Below are 16,451 nucleotides of genomic sequence, written 5' to 3'. Positions count from 1 at the left end.
TCTCACACACACACACACAACACTCACTCTCTCTCTCACACACACACACACAACACTCACTCTCTCTCTCACACACACACACACACACACTCACTCTCTCTCTCACACACACACACACAACACTCACTCTCTCTCTCACACACACACACACAACACTCACTCTCTCTCTCACACACACACACACAACACTCACTCTCTCTCTCACACACACACACACAACACTCACTCTCTCTCTCACACACACACACACAACACTCACTCTCTCTCTCTCACACACACACACACAACACTCACTCTCTCTCTCTCACACACACACACACAACACTCACTCTCTCTCTCACACACACACACAACACTCACTCTCTCTCTCACACACACACACACAACACTCACTCTCTCTCTCACACACACACACACAACACTCACTCTCTCTCTCACACACACACACACAACACTCACTCTCTCTCTCACACACACACACACACAACACTCACTCTCTCTCTCACACACACACACACAACACTCACTCTCTCTCTCACACACACACACACAACACTCACTCTCTCTCTCACACACACACACACAACACTCACTCTCTCTCTCACACACACACACAACACTCACTCTCTCTCTCTCACACACACACAACACTCACTCTCTCTCTCACACACACACACAACACTCACTCTCTCTCTCTCACACACACACAACACTCACTCTCTCTCTCACACACACACAACACTCACTCTCTCTCTCTCACACACACACAACACTCACTCTCTCTCTCTCACACACACACAACACTCACTCTCTCTCTCTCACACACACACAACACTCACTCTCTCTCTCTCTCTCTCTCTCTCACACACACACACACACACAACACTCTCTCTCTCTCTCTCTCTCACACACACACACACACACTCACACACACACACACACAACACTCACTCTCTCTCTCTCTCTCACACACACACACACACACAACACTCACTCTCTCACACACACACACACACTGACACACACACACACACACACACTTTCGCTATGGCGTGGGTGTGAATAATAATGCTTGTCAGATATTTTTGAAAGGATTGGTGGTTGTTTGCTCGATACATTAACTGGGTGTTTGTAATTCGGTTCCTTTCGGTCTGAACTGAAGCAGGAAAAAGAATGTACGTTTTGGTCCTCGTTTTTTTACATTCACACTCGTACGTACCACCAGACCCAAAGATGTAAACAGCCATCATGTAGAAATGGCCACATTCTTATTACGGCTTTTCGAAATATTTTGTCACAACTATAATGATACCAACCGAACTTTGAAAACAAAGCGTCATGTTCCAGCGTTGTCCAATGCCCTACATGTGTACTGGGTTTAACACTTCAAACAAGCTTACCAGAATTTGTTGGAAGGTGGAATGCGCTTGTGCGTGTGTGGTATGATGTTAACAATCAAATGAGGCAAATTTAATATCCTATTAAAGCTGCTAGAGGCCAATTCTGCTAGCCAATGCCATGTCAAAATGACATGGCCTGTAATGTCAGAATGAAGCCTGATCTTTGGCTGTCCTGTCATGGAGACGGAATGAGATGCTCACCGCTAGCTTTGCTCTCCTTTCGTGCTGGAATGAGGGCAGGCCACATCAGTAACATGCCGGTCTGATTAGCCATTCTGAGGACTGTCTCTCTCTTTTCCTCTGCCAGTGCCCTTCTGATGCTGGCCTGTCCACAGCTAAAGCCTGCTGCATAACACACCAGAGATCCTCTTCAAACAGGGAGCAGGAGAGGGGAATTCATTCTGGAATCAAAGCATGAACGCGCTCGTCACATGTCCATGTGGTGCACGGTCATGTGACTTCCTGCCGAGGCCCTCGGGTCCAGAGCGGCGCGGTAGCTTGTGCATCCCTGTACCCCTGCCGGATACCGGCGGAAACCCTGTATGGTTTTCGGAGACGGGGTCACTGAGTTCTCGACGCGTTTCTGTGCTCGGAGCCTGCAGTTGTCTGGTCACCCTTGCTGGTGGCTGGTGATCACTGCATTGGGTTACGTTGTCACCATGTTCATGTATTTCATTGTGATCACAATTCTGGCAATGACTGTTTGCCTGCTTTGATTTTTTATTTTATTTTTTATTTTTTGTTGCACATTACAAATACATTCTGAAAGCCTCAGGTTTAACTCCAGCTGTCTGTAGTTCCATGTAGAACTGATCCGTTGTAGACATCAGACGTGTCTGGATTCTTGTTTCTCGTACGCTGTGTTTCAGGAATTTACTTCTGCCCTGCTCTTCTAGTCGGGGATGGTGCACATGAAGATGCATCACATCACGTTAACGCTTTTCCAATATTCACACAGAGTGTCATCACATAATTCTTTAGAATGAAAATAGTGATTACTGCAGAAATGATGCTTAACATGTTTAATATATAGATATTATACAAAGTGTGTGTGTGTGTGTGTGTGTGTGTGTGTGTGTGTGTGTGTGTGTGTGTGTGTGTGTGTGTGTGTGTGGTTGGAGGTAATGCACACCTACTCTGAAACTATGTGGTCATACATTAGTAAAGGCCCTTCCGGAGTGATCTAGTCCTGTTATAGTAACACCACTGTGTGTAGAATGTCACACCATCAAGGAACCTTGTGCCTGTTGCATTTCAGAACGGCGCTGAAGAATTTAAGGACTGAGAGGTGTCTGTTAGCCTGAGTTGTAAGCGTCTAATCAGGAGCGCCTTTTCTGTCTCAACACTCTCGTACCTTCCTTTTCCTGGCAGTTCCGCACTGCATTCTGGGCCATGTAGTCTTCTGGAGGGCAGGACGATTCCCACGGTGGTGATTGACTGTGAGGACGACAAAGAGAACATGCCCAGCGAGTCGGACTACGAGGACCTGCCTAGCATGTACAAGGACGAGCTCGAGGAGGAGGACGAGGAGGATGAAGAGGATGACGACTCTCTTTTCACAAGTTAGTGTGCACTGTGTGAGAGTGACCCTAACGCATCGCGTGCATGGTTTTCGCTCTTCTGCATCAGCCGGTGACATGCAAGCCAGCTGAGCTCAGGCCTTTGGTGAGCTCACTCGAACATCGTTCAGTGGAAACTTAGCGTGTTTTACGTCAGAATCGGTGGAACTGCCGCCGTCACTCATGACCGGAGGTCCTTCCCAAAATGCCCAGGGATTTTCATACTCTAGTACACACTGAGCATGTGAAACCAAGTTGGGCAGAAGATCTGGGCACTTCCTTCTCTCCCTCTGCCTGCAGGTGGTGCTCTGGAGGCTACAGTACGGGTGCATTGTGACTGTTAACAGGTCCTGCTGAGGTTTTTTGAAAGTGGATATTTTTAATCTCGTGTGTGTGTGTGTGTGTGTAGGTACTTTAGCCTTGAAGGTGTTGAGGAAAGACTCCTTGGCTATAAAGCTGAGTAACAGGCCGTCTAAGAGGGAGCTGGAGGATAAGAACATTCTGCCCATGCAGACGGATGAGGAGAGACACGAGTCCAGACAGCAGATTGGCACCAAGCTCACACGGTGAGTGTGCGTGTGCACATGTGTGTATATACACACACGCACGCACGCGCGCACACACACACGCACACGCACACATATTCAGTTACCCAAAACCACAAAGACGTGAGTTTCCTTGTCACCATCAGAGACCAGGGGCTGCATCAGTCCTGATCGCCCAGCAGCTGCAGCATGGCACGCGCTTTGGTAAACCAGTTTGAGGGAACTCGGACACCTCCCACTGCCTTTCATCCGGTGTGCGCTCTCCTGTCTGTCTGTCTCACCTTCATGTCCTTTCTCATACTTTCTCTCCCTCTCCCTGACAGTCTCTCTTTATACCCATCAATGCTGTCGGTCTCTCTCTCTCTCTCTCCCCCCCCCCCCCCCCCGCTAGTTCTACCCTTATGGTGCCCTTTATTCTTCTTACCCCCACCCCCAAACGTCCTTCTCTCACACACTTTCCTGTGTGTGTGTGTGTGTGTGTGTGTGTGTGTGTGTGTGTGTGTGTGTGTGTGTGTGTACACTATGCTACCCATAGTTCATAGCTCACAGAGCACCATGCACTACTGTAACGTGGCTCCTCTGCTGGCTGGCCTCTGCGGTCTGTCTGAGAGGAGCATGGCTGAGTGTTGTGGACTCCAAGATCTGCAGTAATCATCCCACATTCTGGATCAAGAGTTTGGAATCATGGGGTGTATTGTCTCTTGACTCTCTCTCCCCCCCTCTGTCACACACACCACACACACACACACACACACTCACTCAATCACACTCACACACACACACACACACTCACTCAATCACACACACACACACACACACACACACTCACTCAATCACACTCACACACACACACACACACTCACTCAATCACACTCACACACACACACACACACACACACACACACTTTCTCTCCCTGTATGCTTTTCACAGTCAGTGACTCATCATGGTGGCAGTGTGGCCTTGGCTATTGCCAGCTGAACTCAATCCAAGCTTTCCAGTGCAGTTTTCCTCTCGGAAGTCTTCGGAGCGCTGAAGGCAGTGAGGAAAGGCAGGGGACTGGATCAGTGGCTGGATGTCAGCAGACGTGTTCAGCGGGTGTTAAAATGGACCTTTAAGAAACATTTTGTTTCTTAAACACGGTTGGCAAAAGATAAGGGTCTTGCTAACTGCTAGGTTTAAAGTTTAATTAAATCGGCTAAACCTGACCTGCAGCAGATATCATTTAGAGACATTAATTCCAATTCAGAGGGAGCGAGAAAGCTGTTAAAAAGATGAGGGTTTTTCTGAAAATGTAATAAACTTGCTGAACAACAATGCTGACAATAGAATTTTTAAAGTCTTGATGGATATTTGATGTGTTGTGCAATTACTGCTGAGATTTACGGTCATTTGACAAGCTGACGATTAAAGGATATTTCAGTGCACATGCCTAAACGGGGAGTCAGGATGGGGGGAGTGGAGAGAGGGATTTCTGTATGTCTGGCACCCATCCTCCTCCTCCGGGACAGCTCTCATACATCCAGAGCTTTCACAGAGCAGAGCAGCCGATCACTCGAGGGCTGCGTACACACACACCAGCACGTGTCCTCTATCTCCACGGCGATAACCAGCCATGTGAGGCTTGATGAGGAACACTGTCCAAGGACAACAGCAGAGCTAGTGATGCTGGTGGTGTGTGAGAGCATGGGTGAGCATATGAGTGTGTGTGTGTGTGCGCGTGTGTGTGTGTGTGAGAGAGTTGGGATGCATGCGTGTTCCTGAGTGTGTGTGTATACTGTGTGTGTCTCCTCTGCTGTGTGACACACACAGTTCCAAGGATTTGTGTGTATTTGTTCATCACCACAAAGTTTGCTGGTTACATGTCTAATGTCAGCAGAGAGGTGTGTGTGTGCAGCGTTTCTTTGCTGCTTTTAAGCATAAAGCAGTGAAGAGCCTACCTGAGGTCATGGGCAGACAGAAACAGACACAGAGAGAGAGAGAGAGAGAGACGCAGCAGTATAGAGAGAGAGAGAGAGAGACGCAGCAGTATAGAGAGAGAGAGAGAGAGAGAGAGAGAGAGACGCAGCAGCATAGAGAGAGAGAGAGAGAGACGCAGCAGCATAGAGAGAGAGAGACGCAGCAGCATAGAGAGAGAGAGACGCAGCAGCATAGAGAGAGAGAGAGAGACGCAGCAGCATAGAGAGAGAGAGAGAGACGCAGCAGCATAGAGAGAGAGAGAGACGCAGCAGCATAGAGAGAGAGAGAGAGAGAGACGCAGCAGCATAGAGAGAGAGAGAGAGACGCAGCAGCATAGAGAGAGAGAGAGAGAGACAGCAGCATAGAGAGAGAAAGAGAGAGAGAGAGACGCAGCAGCATAGAGAGAGAGAGAGACGCGCAGCAGCAGAGAGAGAGAGAGACGCGCAGCAGCAGAGAGAGAGAGACGCGCAGCAGCAGAGAGAGAGAGACGCGCAGCAGCAGAGAGAGAGAGAGAGACGCGCAGCAGCAGAGAGAGAGAGAGACGCGCAGCAGCAGAGAGAGAGAGACGCGCAGCAGCAGAGAGAGAGAGAGAGACGCGCCGCAGCAGCATAGAGAGAGAGAGACGCGCCGCAGCAGAGAGGGAGAGAGAGACGCGCAGCAGCAGCAGAGAGAGAGAGACGCGCAGCAGCATAGAGAGAGCAGCAGCATAGAGAGAGCAGCATAGAGAGAGACACACACGCAGCAGCATAGAGAGAGACACACACGCAGCAGCATAGAGAGAGACACACACGCAGCAGCATAGAGAGAGACACACACGCAGCAGCATAGAGAGAGACACACACGCAGCAGCATAGAGAGAGACACACACGCAGCAGCATAGAGAGAGACACACACGCAGCAGCATAGAGAGAGAGAGACACACACGCAGCAGCATAGAGAGAGAGAGACACACACGCAGCAGCATAGAGAGAGAGAGACACACACGCAGCAGCATAGAGAGAGAGACACACACACGCAGCAGCATAGAGAGGGAGAGAGACACGCAGCAGCATAGAGAGGGAGAGAGACGCAGCAGCATAGAGAGGGAGAGAGACGCGCAGCAGCAGAGAGGGAGAGAGACGCGCAGCAGCATAGAGAGAGCAGCAGAGAGAGAGAGCAGCAGAGAGAGAGAGAGAGACGCGCAGCAGAGAGAGAGAGCAGCAGAGAGAGACACACACGCAGCAGCATAGAGAGAGACACACACAGCAGCATAGAGAGACACGCAGCAGCAGAGAGAGAGAGAGAGGGAGAGAGAGAGAGACACGCAGCAGCAGAGAGAGAGAGAGAGAGAGAGAGAGAGAGAGAGAGAGAGAGAGAGAGAGAGAGAGAGACACGGGCAGTGGCAGAAAATTTCTGTTCACACTCCGTTCCCTTTTCAGCTGGCAGTATGGAATGCTCCCTTTTCTTTTCTTAAAATCCATCTAAATGTTTTGGCACAGAGTGTTTGGGTTACATGACTAGTAATTTGTGGTTTGATTTTTGTTGGCCATTAACCCCTGTTTTATTTTCCCATGGTTCCAATCTGCTGCTGAATTCTAGCACTTTGTACCCGCATGTCATTTCTTATCCCCTTCTCACTCTGCACGGCTCCTGGACATGACTAGCTATGCGTCTCCATCCTCAGGGCTGTCCAGAAATTTGATATGACGAGTAGCCATGTAGCAGTGGAATGTGTGCAGTAATGAATAACCTTGGCTGTGTGTGTGTGTGCGTGCGTAGGAGACTGAACCAAAGGCCCACAGCAGAAGAGTTGGAACAGAGGAACATCCTAAAACGTGAGTAGTGCAGGTGGCTTCCTTTCCTTTCCTTTTATTTGATTTGATTTTTATTTTATTGTAAGGGAGCATAAGGGACAAAACATTCACTGGGACAAAAAAACTTGAACAAATACAAAAGTAATTTGTTGAATGATCTCTGCATGTAATGACATGTAGCATGTATCAGTTTTGAGAGAAACAGAGTTACTCCTCTGTGGAGGAGAGGAGAGGCGTGGAGTTACTCCTCCGTGGAGGAGAGGAGAGGCGTGGAGTTACTCCTCTATGGAGGAGAGGAGAGGCGTGGAGTTACTCCTCTATGGAGGAGAGGAGAGGCGTGGAGTTACTCCTCCGTGGAGGAGAGGAGAGGCGTGGAGTTACTCCTCTATGGAGGAGAGGAGAGGCGTGGAGTTACTCCTCCGTGGATGAGAGGAGAGGAGAGGCGTGGAGTTACTCCTCTGTGGATGAGAGGAGAGGAGAGGCGTGGAGTTACTCCTCCGTGGATAAGAGGAGAGGCGTTGAGAATTTCTGAGCCTCCAGATCACAAGCAACCAAGCAGCAAAAAATGGCTGCAGATCCCCACGGCCCATGAAGACAGACACAGAAGAGATTCTTCACGTGGTCGTTTTGGAAGTTGTGTCTGAGCAGCACATTAAACTGTGAGGAGAGCCAAAGTTGCCAGGGGGCCAAAAATAAAGATTTTGGTGTGATATTTGTTTCATTTTGGTCAACTGAGTCCCTGAATGTTAATGTTAATGTTTCTGTTTAGATGATGTAGTGTCTTAGAACGCAAATCTTTAGCCAAATGCAACAGTGCTGTAGCGTTTCACACGCAGAGTGGAGGTGGGGCATCTCTCGCCGGCGCGTTCCAAACAGCTTGCTGTGTGTTGGAGCCGGCGGGTTTTTGAGAGAGCGCTGTCCCTGTCTCCCAATGACACGCTGGATGGGGACCGGGGGGGGGGGGCATTTTAATAATTAATCTTTTTTTCCTTTCTTTTATCAGTACATCCTCTTTTATTAGATTTTCATACGTGGAAATGTGACTGCTGAGAGAATTTGTTTATGATAACTTGGTTATGAAGTGGAGAGCGAGTCTGTGTTCGCGTGGAACAAAAGATATGTCACGTTTAGAAATCAGTCCTCGTGTGAGGCATTTGTTGATGGGGTGTCACTGGGGGAAGTGACCTCTGACCTGTTTACCACTTACAGCCCGGAATGAGCAAGAAGAGCTGGAGGAGAAGCGGGAGATCAGGCGGAGACTGACGCGTAAGGTAGGACCCCCACCAGCGTCTCACGTGACATCTGTGCAGACTGACGCGTAAGGTAGGACCCCCACCAGCGTCTCACGTGACATCTGTGCAGACTGACGCGTAAGGTAGGACCCCCACCAGCGTCTCGCGTGACATCTGTGCAGACTGACGCGTAAGGTAGGACCCCCACCAGCGTCTCGCGTGACATCTGTGCAGACTGACGCGGTGGGCAGGGCTCGGTGTTGTGGCACGCTCTGTTTGGGTGCGGCACCCTCCGTGAAGGTCCAGTGTGTGAAGGAGCAGGCGTCCACTTGTGCAGGTTGGCAGGCTGCCTGTCGCCAAGCTGCTGTGCTGCGGCTTTGACGAGTCACTTACCTCAGAGGGTACTCGGTAGCTCGGGAGTCTTACGTGATTCATTTCAGCGCAGCCAGATGAAGAATCGGTTAAAGAGATTTAAAAGATGATTCTGAGCTGTCCTTTACCTGAGAGAAGCTGAGGATGCTATACGCAGTACCATGTGGCGCCTTTTGTTCGTTGCCTGGTTGGCAGTCAGCCTTTTGGGCTCTTGGTTAAAGGAAAACGGTCACATTTAAATGCCAGTGGTGATGTTGCCCATTTAATCGTTCTAAGATGGTCAGCAAAAGAGATCACCAGTAACTGTACTGGTAATGCCCGGTGGTTCCCATAGCTTAATTAATTAACTGTTTGTGCCATTATAAGAAGCGTGTGTTTACTAGATGTTAGATTCTGACCACAGCATTACTGGTGGCGGAATATGTTTTCACTGGAATCTCTGTGAGAGAGAGAGAAAGAGAGAGACACACAGACAGAACTACAGACAGAGACACAGACAGAGCTACAGAGACAGACAGACACACACACACACACAGACAGACAGACAGACAGACAGACAGACAGACAGACAGACACACACACACACACACAGAGACAGACAGACACACACACACACAGAGACAGACAGACACACACACACACACAGAGACAGACAGACACACACACACACACAGAGACAGACAGACACACACACACACAGAGACAGACAGACACACACACACACACAGAGACAGACAGACACACACACACACACACACAGAGACAGACAGACACACACACACACACACAGAGACAGACACACACACACAGACACAGACACACACACACACACACACACACACACACAGAGACAGACAGACACACACACACACACAGAGACAGACAGACACACACACACACAGACACAGACACACACACACACACACACACAGAGACACAGACACACACACACACACACACAGAGACACACACACACACAGAGACACAGACACACACACAGAGACAGACACACACACACACACACACAGAGACAGACAGACACACACACACACACAGAGACAGACACACACACAGAGACAGACACACACACACACACAGAGACAGACACACACACACACACAGAGACAGACAGACACACAGAGACAGACACACACACACACACACACACACACACACACACAGAGACAGACAGACACACACACACACACACACACACACACACAGACAGACAGACACCCACCCACTGGCCTACCAGTGCTGTATCATTGCCATGCCCACTTCCTTGCCCCACCCACACAGTCCACACTCGACGGTCCTCCTGTGCTCACTGTAGAGGTGGGCTACCTGTAGGACAGGTGAACCCCACAGTGGCCAGGGAGTGCAGGCGTTGTGACGTGACCTTGCTCCTCTGTGTCCATAGCTCAGCCAGAGGCCCACGGTGGAGCAGCTGCGGCAGGCCAAGATCCTAATCCGTTTCAGCGACTACGTGGAGGTGGCGGACGCGCAGGACTACGACCGGCGGGCGGACAAGCCCTGGACGCGACTCACCGCAGCCGACAAGGCAAGTCCAGCCAGCGGAGCCCGGGATTGGCTATCTGGGTGGATTTCTGGCCAGGGGACTAGACGTAATCCTGAAGTCTGTTTTTCATTGGCAGATTTAGTGAGTGATATTAATCTGGCCTAGAAGCCAAAATCCAAGCATCTGACGTTTTGCCAACCGGCATGCGTTGTCTGCAAAACTTGGCTGTAGCTGAGAGTGTAATCCCACGGGAAAGGTTCCCAGATAAAGACCTGGCTGCAGGAACCAGGAGGACGTTCTCTTCAAAGGGAATGTGATTCCATGAGAGAATATTCCGTTCTCTACCGAACTTGATTTCCCCCCCGAGGCCAGAGTCCTGAGACGTGCACCTGCGGTTTGCGCGGCAGACCCACCGGGGGTCCTGCCTTCCGCTTTTAAGATCAGACGCGAGCAGCTGGCGCTTGGCCCTCGCTCAGATCCGAAGTCACGGCGGTGTGACGCACTCCCACCAGTGAGACAAGAGAACCGAGCCTGTCTGAGAGATCGGGTGGCAGGTGCGCCGACCACGTGAAACGCTGGAATGTCTGCACGCCGTAGTACTCTCACTGAGATGAGCGTGCTTGGCTGCCCGTCCACTACAAGAACATGCATGCTTGATGATAAACACTGTAATGAGATTCTGCCCATCTAGTGTGCGTACATGTCCAGGTTCTCCCTCAGACAAAAGTTCCAGTCTGAGCCTCGCCGCCGTTTGTGTGTCCCCCTGCCGTTTCTGACGCAAGTCTGTAAACAGTGACGTGCTCCTGCTCAGGGCAGTTTCACTTTGCTCTCGGCGGCACAGAATTCAAATGAAACGTGACGAGCACAAGGGAACGGCTCGGCCCACGTCGCTACGGCAACGACCTGCAGTCACTACGGTGACGTTCCGCGGTAGTGCGAGGCTGGAGCTGCTCTGTCTCCCGCTGTACTTGGAGGACAATATAGTCTGGGATTTACGTACACAAAATGATTTTACTCCATCCAAAATCTGTTTTGTATCCATTTATATTGTTTTTGGACAGTAACGTTTATTCTCTGCACTTGTAGTTATTATGTATTGCGTGCCATTTAGTCGGTCTGTTCATATTAAGAGGCGTGACTTACTAAAGGCTGGGGGGAGGCTGTGCTTGTTGTTTAAGTCTTTTGGTGAAGCCTAAACAAAACATGGGATTGCTTGCTGTAAGAGGACTCTGTTGCTCAACTTCTCATGACCACGCATTGTGGCTTATTTATTTATTTTCTTATTTTTGGCCCTTGCAGGCCGCCATACGGAAGGAGCTCAACGATTACAAGAGCAACGAGATGGAGGTGCATGAATCCAGTCGCCATTTAACCAGGTAACCATCCTCATCCCAGCGTCTTGAGCAGCCCGGGCGCTACGCTGAGTGCCCTTGCATGCTGGGGAATGGTTCTGGGTGCCTGTTTAGGGACCATATGTTTATATCAGCCTACCTAGCAGGATTAAATCTGAGTGAGGGATGCTGATATATTCTGACAGTAGCTCTCAGATTCCACCCCCCCCTCCTTTGGCTGTGCGTATGGTTAATATTTCATAATCCCTTGCTTACTGAAGTGCGCCTGTTTCTTCGTTTAGTTGTTTAGGTTTTTTTACCATTTCATTTCATGTAGCCGGAACCACTGAGATGCACAGGAAACATGCTACACAAGCACTCGGTGGACTGGGACTACTTCCTGTGCTGTTTTGACTGTGTGCAGGTTCCACAGACCGTAGATGTCCACTGTCCAGAGAGGGCAGTACCAGGGACGCTGGGCAGTCTGGCGTGTACACTAAAGCAAGAGAGAAGGGGTGCCTTTACCAACTCTCCAGTACTCTGGAAATACCCCAACCTCACCACCAACGCAGACTGACACAGCAGCAAGAGCACCACCTGGGCTCAGTTAGGTTATTCATTTGTGTGTTTATTTTTATTTACTTATTTTAGGGGTTCTCTTTATTCTCTGTAATGCTACAATTCTTGTTTGTTGGTTAGGGGACTGGGAGTGGTGAAGGGATTATGAGGTGTATGGTGAGGTTGATTGTGAGGTGTTTGTTGGTGAGGGGGCGGTGAGGTTGATTGAGGTGTTTGGTGTGGGGATGGTGAGGTGTTTGGTGAATGGATAGTGAGGTTGATTGTGTGTGTGTGTGTGTGTGTTTGGTAAGGGGATTGTGAGGTGTTTGGTGGTGAGGGGATGGTGAAGTGTTTTCCCCCTAACAGGACCTCTTTTACATGGTTTGCCTGTTTAACACTACACTTGACATCATACACGCCATCTGAAGATGAGTATCCCTACATCCTATTGTGAGAGTCCGTCCCTAAAATTCACTCTCCATGTTTTCTCTCTGACAATCAGTAGGTGGCGCTCACACCACAGGCTGACACGGCACAGCCATACTGACTGGGGTCTTGTGCAATATTCATTTAGAAGGTCAGCCCACTAGCGCTCTCTGCTGGCACACATTGGCCATTGCCATCATAGAAATGCTCTCCAGTACATCCAAACTGTATAGACTGAAGTGGACCTCTGCGGCAAACTGTGAATTATGGAGAGCAGACGTCGTTTGTGCTCTTCCAAAATGTACATTCTGTTTATACTGGATTATTAAATAGGATATTTTAATTGTGCATTTGCATTATTCATATAAGGGATGGAAAATGTTTATTTAAACGAGGAAGGGCTTGCTTGCGTTAAGCGGGGGCGCGGGGCCACAGATGTGAAGACTGTCTGTCTGTCTGTTTTGCTTTTGGTGTTTGTCTGTTCTTTTCTTTTTTTGTTCCTTTTTTAAGAATGTTAAAATGACACTTTATATTTTTTTCTAAGGCTTTTTTTTTCTTCTTTTTTTCCTTTTTGTAAGGTCACCTCCAGCCTCACTGGCTATTGGAAATCATATAGCTCGACCCAAATGTTTTTCTGGGGCTGGGCTCAAAACCCAGGGATTTTTAAAAATCTGAATGATTTATTACTGTTGCTTTTTATACACATGGGTTTTGTTGATGCACAACGCTCTAATCTTGGATTGCACATCTGTTTGTACTCCTATGATTAAGAGATTTTAGAATCACTCGGGTGCACTAACCACATGATCTTCTCAACCCACCTTTTCCCGAGTTTTGGTTTGGTTTCTAAAGCTGGTCAGACTGAGCAATATTCTTAATGCCTGCTGTAAAATGTTAGAAGGATATTGGTCATATGTTTACTGCTTATTGCCTTTGTGGCTACAATAATCTTATATTTTTTTTTAACTGCTGTAATCTATAATATGGACTAAATTTTGAAGGTCTTTATGATGCTTTGTATTTTTCTCTTTGATTATTATAATTATAATTATTATTATACCGGCCAGTGGAAGGTTTTATCCGATATCTGAAACGATGCATCTGAAAAGGAGAGTTGGGATGTGACTCGCAGGGTCTGCCGTCCTGTGTGGTTTAGCCGTGGTGGGGGGTGTTCTTCCCTCACACCTGAACCTCCGTTATTCTCAGCAAGTACAGGACTGTAAGAAACTGGAACATAAACCTGAGAGCCCCATTGCCATCGAGCGCTGGGATTCTGTGCGGCTTCTCGGGGTTCCGTACCCTTTGCCGTACCTGACTTACCAGAGATGTTCTGGCATCCTCTACTGCAGACGTGTATGCACAGTACACTGCTCAGATGACCCATCACTTGTGTGTCCAAAACTCTGGTATTTCCTGTAATGCCCTGGAAAGAGTAGGCGTGTACTAAGCCCTTAATGAAGGGTTCACCACGAATCACGCTCCACTCTCGTTAGCATCTAATTAGCATGCATAACTCACCAACTTTTAATAGAGTATCCCACAAACTTTCCATTCATTTATGAATGCCATGTCTCTGTGCTCTGGTTGCTGGGGAGGAACACAACGTATTTCGGGTCAGAAATGTGGTTGATTTAAACGTTTCGGTCCATTTTGGAATTTCGTACGCTAGTGCTGTTCACACACGTGGAATGCACGTGGACTGTGTGCTTGCCGTTCTCTACCAGCGAGAGCTGCTAAACGGGAGCTGCTGTCCAGCGGGCCTGTGGCCCAAACAGCCATGAGCACGGCTGGGTCCAGCTCGTCCAGCAGGACAGCCGCTTTGCTCTGCCCTCACCAGAGCTTTGGCCAAAATTCCGTGGCATCGATTGCTGGAGAAGATCTGTCAGGCAGCTCAAAGGGAGTGATCATGTTACCATGGCACCTTGTTAGGGATGGTAAACCAAAGGTTGTGGCAAAAGTTACTTTCTTAATCTAAGAAAGATTGTCACTGAATTGTTTGCATGGATGCACAAAAAAGCAGGCACTAAATATCCTCTCTCAAAAGCTTTGGGAACGTAAATGTTCACAGAAAAAGCACTTGGCTAACAGGCGAGAGATTTCGAAGTTGTTTGACGTGAAGCTAAAACTGTTCTTTGGCTGGAGATGGTGGATTCAGGAATGTGAACTCAGCAATAAAGTGTTGTTTCCCTTCCTCTCCTCCATGTACATGTATAGAGTGTGTGTGTGTGTGTGTACACGCGTGCATACGTACGTACGTGTGTGTGTGTGTGTGTGTGTGTGTGTGTGTGTGTGTGTGTGTGTGTGTGTGTATGTATGTACGTACGTACGTACACATGAGAGAATGGATGTGAGAGAACCCTTTGCTGGAAGCAGATTCAACTTCCAGTGTCCTAAAGCTCTATCTTCATTAAATGCCATGACCAAACTTGTGTGACTGGCCTTATTCACTGATTGTGTCAACACTGGGACTTTGGGGACACTTCATTCAACTGTAGCAGCCATCCAGCTGCTTGGGTAGTGTTGTTTCTAATTATGTTTAGAGCACTTGGAATTTCTCACTTTAGATTAAGTGCTAAATTGATTAAATAATGTGTCATTATCAGCAATCCAATTTCCGTTTGTGTGTGTGTGTGGCTTTAAAGACGGGACGGAAAAGAGAAAGATTAAGGTGTGGCAACACAATTGCCCATTGGGTTATTCTGCATATTTAGGCTAAATGCCCAACTCCTTATAAAAATATGTTCGACAGCCATAAGCCATAAAAACCCTCCTATGTCATAATGCATGCCATCCTACAAGCAGTAGTGTTTATTGTATTTAATCTTATGACTGTTTTAAGGAAATTCATCTTTATAAATATACTTGTTCTGATACTAATAGCAAAAAATTTTTTAGTCAGCTATAATCACCTGTCCTTAAAACCTCTTCATAAATAAAGCTGTATGATCACACGCCTGGCAGCATACATATTAATACTGCATAGAAACAGTTCATTTTCCAATCTTCTTGGTACAGCTTGTCTTCATAAGTTGATTTTGTACAATTAAAAGTACACTTAATGAAGGAAAATATATTTATTCACAGCAACTAAAGCAGAATAATAAATTAAAGACAGTTGTCTAAACCATCTGGTTTCATTATATCAGTTTCAACACAATTCATGTTGCGCATCACTGAATTTGCTTTTGACTTGAAAGTCAGTTTGTTTCTTTCCTCAGTGTAACAATGTGCAGCACCACAAACTTAACTACTTATTAAGGATTTTGGTTAGAAATAGGCCATTTCCTTGAGGCTTAAATAAGACTGGGGTCTGAAGTCTCTGATTGTGAATTTAATTTGTCATAAGTAAGGGAAACCAGTAGTGTTAGTGTTATAGTTTTATAGATCCTTTTATTTAGATTCAAATAAAATTGTCTATAAAATGCTCCTCTCCACTGTGCGCACTGGAACTATTTGTAGCCACGTTGTAGCCTTTTTATTTACGATACAAAAATATGTAAAACAAATAAAATACAGACAATACACTTTGACTGTTCAAAAAAGCGCCACCAGAGGGCAGTATATTACCGTTCGTCTGTTTGGCACACGCCATAGCGTCAGGGCAAGTCTTCAAGATGGCGAATGTAATTTTAGTCCAGACAGCCGAATCGAGTCTCCGATACATCAAAATGTTAAAAACTTCAAATCAAGATTATACTTTTACAAAAAAAAGTCAAACTCTCAAAGTTCACATCCAATTCGTTCCATCTATTCGTTCCT

At 47.7% G+C, this 16,451-nt stretch overlaps 1 protein-coding gene across 9 annotated transcripts in view; it reads left to right on the top strand.

Moving 5' to 3' along the window:
* LOC113582973 (phosphatase and actin regulator 1) overlaps positions 1–15,002 on the top strand; it is a 50,594-nt gene extending 35,592 nt beyond the window's left edge. For 4 of the 9 annotated variants that reach the window (XM_081694744.1, XM_035519990.2, XM_035519989.2 and 1 more), the window contains exons 7-13: positions 2,772–2,962; positions 3,369–3,525; positions 7,220–7,275; positions 8,464–8,525; positions 10,279–10,419; positions 11,677–11,753; positions 12,133–15,002. In XM_081694744.1, the coding sequence (XP_081550870.1) occupies positions 2,772–2,962; positions 3,369–3,525; positions 7,220–7,275; positions 8,464–8,525; positions 10,279–10,419; positions 11,677–11,753; positions 12,133–12,148 (700 nt within the window). In that variant the 3' untranslated portion in view covers positions 12,149–15,002. Of the gene's footprint in view, positions 1–2,771; positions 2,963–3,368; positions 3,526–3,650; positions 3,757–4,039; positions 6,835–7,219; positions 7,276–8,463; positions 8,682–10,278; positions 10,420–11,676; positions 11,754–12,132 lie in introns of those variants that run through there. The other 5 variants (XR_014115874.1, XR_014115876.1, XR_014115875.1 and 2 more) reach the window with 5 other exon arrangements.
* Positions 15,003–16,451: the final 1,449 nt, after the last annotated feature.

Source organism: Electrophorus electricus, chromosome 13 (genome assembly GCF_041902795.1).
Source record: "Electrophorus electricus isolate QZ-2024a chromosome 13, ASM4190279v1, whole genome shotgun sequence".
In the NCBI taxonomy this organism is placed as follows: Eukaryota; Metazoa; Chordata; class Actinopteri; order Gymnotiformes; family Gymnotidae; genus Electrophorus; species Electrophorus electricus.
Note: the sequence above shows the minus strand (reverse complement) of the source record. Positions and strands in the feature narration are given on the sequence as shown.